The sequence below is a fragment of the Notechis scutatus genome, chromosome 14, assembly GCF_049901735.1.
Source record: "Notechis scutatus isolate UNSWTSFEM ecotype Mainland chromosome 14, rNotScu1.2, whole genome shotgun sequence".
NCBI classification, from domain to species: domain Eukaryota; kingdom Metazoa; phylum Chordata; class Lepidosauria; order Squamata; family Elapidae; genus Notechis; species Notechis scutatus.
Window position 1 is genome coordinate 509,796 of NC_142022.1, and position 9,304 is coordinate 519,099.

At 42.9% G+C, this 9,304-nt stretch overlaps 1 protein-coding gene and 1 long non-coding RNA gene across 2 annotated transcripts in view; one reads left to right on the forward strand and one right to left on the reverse strand.

The window, feature by feature from the left end:
• LOC148129481 (uncharacterized) overlaps window positions 1–9,304 on the forward strand; it is a 342,063-nt gene that overhangs the window by 47,117 nt on the left and 285,642 nt on the right. The window lies entirely within an intron of this gene.
• Window positions 1,731–9,066, reverse strand: RBM8A (RNA binding motif protein 8A). The gene is made up of 6 exons (XM_026686491.2): window positions 8,904–9,066; window positions 7,077–7,136; window positions 6,174–6,251; window positions 5,937–6,073; window positions 2,234–2,370; window positions 1,731–2,139 (listed from the first exon to the last, which is right to left on the reverse strand). Exons 1-6 carry the CDS (start codon window positions 8,968–8,970, stop codon window positions 2,094–2,096), a joined length of 525 nt encoding a protein of 174 aa, XP_026542276.1. The 5' UTR covers window positions 8,971–9,066; the 3' UTR covers window positions 1,731–2,093.

A 9,304-nucleotide genomic window follows, 5' to 3' on the forward strand; every position in this document is an offset into this window, starting at 1 on the left:
GCATAAATTTTGGGCTCCATTGTGGTCATAAGTTGAGGACTACCTGAATGTCGAAGTTAAACAATTATATGTAATTGTAATTATTGCAAAAGTGCCCATGTCAGCTCCCCCATACGGCTTATTTATTGTTTTCCCCTAAAGGAGGAAGAATTCATCTCAAAAAAATCAGGGTTTCTGAAGAGGGAACGTGTGTTCTCCGGGGCTTCTGCTTGTATTGACAAGGATTTTGTGGATTTTTGGGGTGACAACACAGGGACCTGCTCTTGGGTTGAGCAGGAATGGGACATGACTTAACTGGTTTACTGGTTGGGAGTTGACCGTCTCTCCAAGGGTCTCTTCCCACAACGAGCAACACCCCTCACAATACGTGGAGCACAATTCTCAAACACAGGGACATTTGGGTTTACAGACCCATAGTAAGTTCATCAGGATGGTGTGTTTTTCTATAGATTTGCTCAACTTTAGAGAAAGTTCCTGCTATGGATTCTGCAAAAAGCTCAGCATTTGCAAAAATGATAGGGAAGCTTGGAGGAAGCAGTTGCAGCTGTTAAGAAAACAGTGAGGTGAAGTGATGTTGAGACTCTAGAAAAAGTGCAGAGAAGAGCAACCAGGATGAGCAGGAGCCTGGAGACAACCATGAAGAACGGTTGCAGGAACTGGGCCTGGCTAGTCTAGGGAAGAGAAGGACCAGGGGAGGCAGGATAGCAGCCTTCCAGTATTTGAGGGGCTGCCACAGAGAGCCAGGTTATATTCCAAGATACCCGAAGGCCAGACAAGGAATAATGGATGGAAACTGAACAAGGAGAGATTTAACCTGGAACTAAGGAGGAATTTTCTGCCAGTGAGAACGATCAACCAATGGAACAGCTTACCCTCAGAAGTTGTGGGAGCTTCATCCCTGGAGGCTTTCAAGAAGAGATTAGACTGCCATTTGTCAGAAATGGTGTAGGGTCTCCTGCTTTGTGGGGGGTGGGGGGCTGGACTAAATGACCTACAAGGTCCCTTCCAACTCTTGATTATCTGTTATCTGGATCAGCCAGCAATTGTGTTGTTAACTCGCTGCTGTTCAAAAACCAATAGCAAGCAAAATTGTATGTTGGAGTCAAACACAGTCTGGAAAAATGTACCTGAAGAGCTGAAACTAATTGGAACCCTGGGCTTTGCAGGATAGATCTTCCTACCTGGTGTATTGTAGAGATCAGGCAAAGACTGAAAAATTATGAAACAATTTGCAAAGTTATCAGAGCTGAGCCTTGGCAAGTTTCTGGAGCAAAGCTGCTTCTCCTTTGAGATTCCAGATATTAGGATGAGGACTCCCAGCATTCTTAGCATGTTGGCTTAGGAATGCTGGGAGTTGAAGTCTTCAGCCTTAAAGGGCTCTCCATGTTGGGGAAAGCCTAGTTGCACCCCCACAGAAAACTTCACCCTGTACTCGAATATGGACATAAGCACTCTCCCGGGTTCAAAGGGTCTCAAGTCACTAGAATTTTGAAAGGGCAGGTACTATTCAATGGACTCATGAATAAGGAGTTGCAAGTGTAAGTCATGTTTATGCCATTTGAGGCTTTATAATAAAGCAAGGGCCTTCAAACGTGGCAAGATTTAAGACTTGTGGACTTCAACTCCCAGAATTCCTGAGCTAACATGACTGGAGGAGCAGGAAGTCTGGGAGTTGAAGTCCATGAGTCTGTCAAGATTGAAGATGCCTGGAATAAAAAGGCTTAACACAGTTTTTTTTAAAAAAAACATAGCCTTTTATTCTGAATGCTGCTCCAGAGATTCTTTACAGGCTTAAAACCAGGAGTATGTTTACAAACACAGAAAAGAGCAGAATCCAAAGGACACCCCACAAATGAGAAGTCATTCGATAACCACAGTCAAAAAGTTAAGGGGGGGAAAATTAAAAACAATTAGGCAAGTACAAAATTAAACAGGTGGCAATTAGGGCAAATAAGTGGGAACCCCTTTTCCCTTCGCCAAGACTACATGCTATAGTAGCCTTTCCCAATTGCATCCTCCTGAATTCAGCCTGTGAGTTAGGAAGGCGAAGTCTGAGGCACCCACAGCGCGGGAGTTGCAAAATGGAAGCCCCTTCAACGCCGTCTCCGGTCTGGACTTCGGCTTCTTCTACGGCCACTCCTAGGCAGAAACGGACCAAGAGAACGTTAAACGGAGCGTGGTCTCTTGCCATTTGGGAAAGTTTGTTCTGGGGCTTCCAAAAGCAACAACTCACCTTCGTTTTCCTTTCGGAGGCCCTCTGACAAAGCACCAATCCACGCTGATGGGCTGCCCCATCAGATCCTGCCCGTTCAGTCCCTCCATGGCTGCTTGGGCTTCTTTGTAGGTTTCGTATTCCACCAGCGTGTAACCCTGCGAGACGTTTGGGGACAAGAGATGTGAGCGCTCACAAACACGCTTTCCTCGGTCGGCCCAAAGCATAGCTTACTCTTGATGGCACGCAATACTGGCAAAATCTAGGATTATCTTTGGCTTCCTTAGCCATAGCTTAAGAAAATAAATCACAGACTATGCCACAAGCAAGCAAACTAAGTGTTGGCTTAGTACAGGCAGTCAACTTACAACAGCTTGTTTAGTGACCCTCCCAAGTTACAACGGCACTGAAAAAAGTGACTTGGGACCACTTTTCAGAGTTTATGACCTTTCCAGCATCCCCATCCATGATCACGTGAATAAAATTCAGATGCTGGGCAACTGGTTCATACTCCTGACCATTGCAGTGTCCCAGGGTTATGTGATTCCCCTTTTGCGACCTTCTGCCAAGCAAAGTCAATGGGGGGAATCAAATTTACTTAACAATCAGCTGCAGTGACTCACTTAACAAGAAGGGTCAAGAAAGGTGGTAAAATGGGGCAAATGTCTCACTTAACTAGAGAAATTTTGGGCTCCATTGTGGTCGTAACTTGAGGACTACCTGTAGTTTGTAAACTCAACCCATGTCAAGAAACCAGACAATCTGGAATAACTGCCACTCCAAGGACCTCCCTCAAAACAAATGTTTTTCCAGGGGACTTCCGGTTTGCAAGGTTTCGGCAGCGGCAGGGATTCGCGATTATGCGCGATCCCTGCTGCATTCGCTGCCAAGGTTCCCCCGATCCGCGCGGATTTGGGGGATATAGCTGCCCCGTAGAGGCAGCTGAAGACAGGGGGGATCCGGATAGGGGTTTGGGGGTGTCGCAGACCCCCTCCCCACCCGGCAAAACCTCCTTTTCCCAAGGCAGGAGCGGCAGTCAGCAATGGCCGTCACGAAGAAACCTGCAACCGGACAAGATCGTGCAGGAGGAAGAAAGTGGGAAGAGTTGTGAGAGTTGTTTCTGACCGGGACAAAGTAAGAGAGAGTGCCCTGGAATCTTGAAGGCTGCTAAGGATACATTGTTTCCAGAGAGAGTTACAAGCGGCGAATATCCTAAAAGGGAAAGTTTTTTTTTTTTCCGTTTCACTCTCCTTCCTAACGTGACAGCGGATGGAATCATAAGAGAAATCCGAAAACCTGCATTGGAGGTAATTGAATGCTGAAGGGATAAGGATTTCTGAACATTTAAAGGGGGAAAAAAAATCTTTTTGGCTGTGAGTGGGGAGAGGGAAAAAAAATTGGAGCAAAATTTGAAAATAAGGAGAAGATTGCCTAGAATTCTAAAGAGTTACTATAACATCAATAAGACTTCTAAAAGATATATTTTAAAGGGAACTTTGTGACTAAACTTTAACCCCAGAAAGAGAAAGTGAAGGAGAAAGTATTTAAAAGAAACAGCTTGTTTGGATTGTTTGGTGATTTTGGAACTTCTGAGAATTATTTCTGATTAAAAGCACTTGGGTGGTTGTTTGGAAAAACTTTTTCTCTACACAATGGCATCACTTGTGGATGGATTGAAACTTGTATACCAAAAATATGAAAAAGAAAAGCAAGAAGGGAAGGATGTTCTTGGCACTCTTTTTCAATTTTTAGAAATGGCGGTTTGCACTTATGTAAAGCTGAATGAGCAACAGGATGACTGGGACAAAGAAGAAGCCATTTTTGATGAACAAGTGACTGGTCGGGGAAGGAAAGGAGAAAGAGAAAAAGGAAAAGAAGACTTTAAGACTTGGAAAAACAACCAAAAAAGAGAAGAATAAGGTGAAAAGGGGATATTATGTTAAAAAACAACAGAAAGGAGGAAAGCAGAATAAAAGGGAGGTAGAGAGACAAGGGATTAAAGAGGACAAGGAGAAGAATAAGCAAGGGAGAAAGGAAGGGATGAGAAGCCTTAATGGTGGGGAGCAAGATGCAAAGAAACAAAAGTTTTTTAGAGATAATGGGTAAATTTTATTGAAAAAGGGATTCTAGAAAGGTACATAAGATTGTATTTTTACATTTGTACTTAGAAATAACCTTAGAAAATTGGAAATAATATGCAATTTAATATGTGATAAAATATTTAGTATAATTTAGTGAAATTTTTGTTAAGAAAAGGGGAGCACTTCAATGAAACAATGATTTAAGATATGTGATGTGGAGGGGGGGAAATAATTTTGGAAAGCATAAGAGTTCCCATAAAGGCATGATATTTAATTGAAATGGGTAAAATGCTTAAGATATAAATGATTGTTAATATTAATGATTAGACTATGTTATCCTAGTGAATTTTTTTGTGAAATGAGAGATTTGAAGTAGGAGAAGGGGGAACATTTTAATGAAATAATGATTTATAATATGTGATGTGGGGGGGTGGGATAACTATGGAAAATAGGTGCTCCCATAGAAGTATGTGATTTAACTGAAAAGTAATGTGTCAAATGTTTAAGATATAAATGAATATTAATATTAATGAATAGATTTGTATTGGTATTGATACTATTGCATAATTTTAGAATGTACCAGACAGAATCCCAATGTAAGTTATGTATTCTATATTAAGTATTATAAATATAGGGGAAAGAGATAAAGGCATCATACTCCAATTAGTGTACAGGAGAAGTTTTCTTTAAAGAAGAAAGATAAATGGATAGCTGGAAATAGAACAGACAAAGAATAATAAATATTATGATTCGAATTGAGATGAGATAAATAAAATAAAGAAAATTTAAAAGAGAGAAGCTATATAGAAAATTGAAAATGCTAATAAGATATGGAATGGTATGCAAAATGAATATGAATTTGAATTTGTGTCTGTACCAAGAGTTTTAACCCGGGACTAAGCAACTTTCAGAAAAGAGGTTTTTTATGTTTTGTGTTTCTGTGTGTTTATGTTTTGTATGTTTTTAAAAACTAATAAAATTTGTTCAAAAACAAACAAATGTTTTTCCCCACATCCCAGCTGAGTCTAAATGACCATTAGGTGACTGTTCTACAACTTTCTTTGGAAAGGAAAAGGCCCCACAAACAGCCCACATGCATACATACTTTCAGATATGTCTAAGTGTGTACAGCAGAGTGTCAAACTCGTGTCATCATGTGACGTGACTTTTTACCCTTTGTTAAACTGGGCATGGGCGTGGCCAGCATGTGACACATCTGGCCCATGGGCCGCGAGTTTGACACTCCTGGTATAGAGCGATCACCTAATGGTCATTTAGACTGAGCTGGGATAAAAAAAAAACCACACACTAAGATTGTTGGCCGAGCAGGGGCAAAAACAGCCAGGGAAATGATTGAAGCGTGGGAAACGGGCACCTCGTCAGCCAACAGGAGTGCTGATTTACCACCAGTTTTTCAAGTACTTAGAAGTTGAGGGCTGGGCAGCACAAGGAAACGACAGCCAACATCTTAAAAGCCGGTCACCAACACACCCCAAGCAACATCCAAAAGGCCATAGACACTCTAAATACCACACACAGAACAGCACAAGGTCTCCTAGAGAGAAGTTCCTTAAAGACAGGCTCCAGCAAGAGTCCAAAACCTCTGGTCCTGGTTGGCCGACCCAGATTGGATCTTTGCGTACCTTCAGGTAGCCTGTCCGCCGGTCAAGATTCAAGTGGAGGTTCTTGATCTCCCCAAACTCGGCAAACTTGTCGTGAATGTCCTCCTCTGTAGCCTCCTCGTGCACCCCCGTGACAAAGAGGATCCAACCTTCCACCGCTGCAGCAACACAAGGAGCCAAAAGTGAGGTCCATTTGTATATATAAATGAAAACTTCGACATGCCGAAAGAAAGGAAAAAAGTAAGGGCATCAACTCACATCTCTGAGGCCCCGGTTCATCACCATCTTGCTCCACACTGTCGTAGTCCTCACGGACTCGGGCTCTGGAACCCTCCTCTGTTCAGGGACGCCCATAAGCAAAAGAGAAAACAAATGTCGCACACACATATGTAATTAAATACAAGTAACATGTGTCCCTGGAGGTATTGTAAGGTGGCTCTCAGTTTCAGAGAATAGCAAATGAGAAACCTGCGTCGCACAGTTCCCCTCCCAGACAATGAAGATGAGATAGCAATAGCATTCAGACTTATATACCGCTTCACAGTGCTTTTACAGCCCTCTCTAAGTGGTTTACAGAATCAGCCTATTTGCCCCCAACAATCTGGATCCTGACTTTACCGACCTCGTAAGGACGGAAATCTGAGTCAACCTTGAGCCGGTCAGGATTGAACTGCTGGCTGTGGGCAGAATTAGCCTGCAATACTGCATTCTAACCACTGTGCCATCATGGCTCTAGGGGCAGCTTGGCACTATAAACAGGAGGAATGTGCATTTAAAAAACTCACAATGACGACACAAACAAGACTTTATTCTGTTTTAGTGTCGGTCAAACACAATTTTTCGCTCTCTCCATCCCAAACTGTGCCTGTATCTCATGTAGGCTGGGAAGGAACCTGTCACAGGCAATACCACTTATTTATATTTATTTACATCCCACATTTACCATTTTTATAAATAAAATGCCTTTATTATTCTTTAAGTGATTCAAGGTGCAAACCTCCTGCATTTTACCCAAAGCAACCACCATGTGGGGGTAAATTAGGCTAAGAGAGGGTGACTGGCCCAAAGTCACCCCAATTGCTTTTCCTGCCTAAGGTGGGACAGGAACACACCTGGTTTCTAACCCTCATGAACAACTGCAGCTAAATTGAAAGAACTTACCTGACCCAAAACCTCTGCCTTTTCTTTTCTTTGCCTTTTCCTTCAATTTGTGGATGCTTTCTGAAGAGAAACCAAATATAGTTGGATCAATTAACAACAACCAAGAATGGAAAGCGCTTAGCTTTTAATGATTGCAAAGTCACTCTGAAAACCCAATTCACAATATAGTCTCGACTTACAACCATTCATTTAGTGACTGTTCAAAGTCCCCATGGTCATGCGGTTTACGTTCAGATGCTTAACTGGTTCATATTTATGACGGTTGCATTGTCCTGGGGTCCTGTAATCCCCTTTTGCGACCTTCTGACAAGCAAAGTCAATGGGGAAACCCGATTCATTTAACAACCATGTTACTAACTGAACAACTACGGTGATTCACCTTATCAATTGTGGCAAGAAAAGTTGTAAAACGGGGCAAAAATTTGTTACAACATAAATTTTGAGCTCAATTGTGGTTGTAAATCAAGGACTACCTGTAATAAGAAACAGATTATAAGTAAATACTTGTGATAAAATTCTTAATGTTAAGAATAGAAGCAATGAGCTAAGAAAAAGATCTACAATCACAGGACTCCTAGATGACCTGACAGAATGCTCCCTACTTCGGTGGAAAGTAACAAAATTCAGGATAAGCCCCTTAACTGTTAAATGCAATAAAAGCAAAGATAAGAACCCAGAATCCACACACAAAGAAAATAAGCCCATTCAACAGAACAGCAGGGAGAACAGCTTTTTAACTATAATTTTAACATCAATATATAAAACATTTAATGATTTTAAAGTTTGGCTTTACATTGTTTCCTATTAATACTTCATAGTTCTCAACCATCCACCTTCCTCCAAGGGGCTCTGGGTGGTGTACAATATAATCAGAATGCAGTAGAACAGAGGTCTCCAAACTTGGCAACTTTAAGACTTGTGGACTTCAACTCCCAGAATTCTGGGAGTTCAAGTCCACAAGTCTTAAAGTTGCTAAGTTTCGGGACCCCTGCAGTAGAATAACAGGGTTGGAAGGGACCTAGGAGGTCTTCTAGTCCAACCCCCTGCTCAAGGAGGAAACCCAAGACCATTTCAGACAAACGGAGGAGAGGCCCAAGGCAATTTAAAGAAAATAAAAAAGAAGACACATCAATGCAGAATGTATGGGATACAATGAAGGCATATGCCAGAGGCTTGATAATATACAAGGAAAAGAAATATCACAAAAAGACTAGCTTTTAAGACATTAGAGGTTGAGTATAAAGAACTTGAAAAAGTTACAGAAAATGCCACAGAAAAAGGATATTAAGTTAAAAATGGATATAATTAAACATAAAATGGGATTGATAGGCAATTTGACTACCTTTAGTCTTGAGAAGAGATCACTGAGGGATGTAGGATCACATTTTTCAAATATATGAAAGATGAAGCCATGCTTCAACCTCAATACCTGTTGCCTCTCGTCCAGTATGCAGGACACTGGTTGAGCGCTTGGAAGCTCCACAAAATAACAGAATAACAGAGTTGGAAGGGACCTTGGAGGTCATCTAGCCCAACCCCCTGCTCAAGCAGGAAACCCTATAGCATTTCAGACAAATGGCTGTTCAATCTCCTCTTAAGAACCCCCAGTGATGGAACACCCACAACTTCTGGTGGCAAACAGTTCCTCGGGTTAATTGTTGGGGAAATTTCAGTAAATAACCAGTAAAATGAGTTCCATGGCCGTCTTAAACAGCGCGCATGCGCAGCTGGTCAGCCTCCACGGCCCCAGCCGGTCTTCACCGGCCCACCTCGCAGGGTTGCTGGCGACGTGGCCGGGCTAAAGGGGAATGGGCGTGAGACTCATACCGTCGCCGTCCTCGTCCATGGCGAAGTCCTCGCCCCCCGCCTCGTGAAGGTCCAGCACATCAGCCATGTTGGTCCACTAAGCGAAAACCCTCCAAGGCCGCCGTCGAAATCACTTGCCTACCAGTTCGCAAGGGAGGACGGGATAGCTTCCGGCCGGGATAGGAAGCGCAACCGCCTCCTAGGAAGAAAAGAAAGGGACGGTCCCGGCAGCCATTTAGAGAAGGTCGACCTACAACACTGCAACTGAGTCTGCGCAGCACCTTCGGAAGCGTGGCTGCTGGCAAAAAAAAAAAAAGATAGGTCGACGCTACAAGGTGGCAACTGAGTCTGCGCGGCACTCTTGGGGGCGTGGCTCCTGGCGCCGCCGGGATGATAGAGGCATCGCACACTGCCCCCTTGCG

Excerpts from the sequence above, each read along its gene's own strand:
- RBM8A (XM_026686491.2), bottom strand. The coding sequence starts at position 8,970 with ATGGCTGATGTGCTGGACCTTCACGAGGCGGGGGGCGAGGACTTCGCC. Across the intron at positions 2,371-5,936 it reads GGCGGACAGGCTACCTGAAG|GGTTACACGCTGGTGGAATA; the intron begins GTACGCAAAGAT and ends AACGTCTCGCAG. Across the intron at positions 2,140-2,233 it reads CCTCCGAAAGGAAAACGAAG|GAGTGGCCGTAGAAGAAGCC; the intron begins GTGAGTTGTTGC and ends GTTTCTGCCTAG.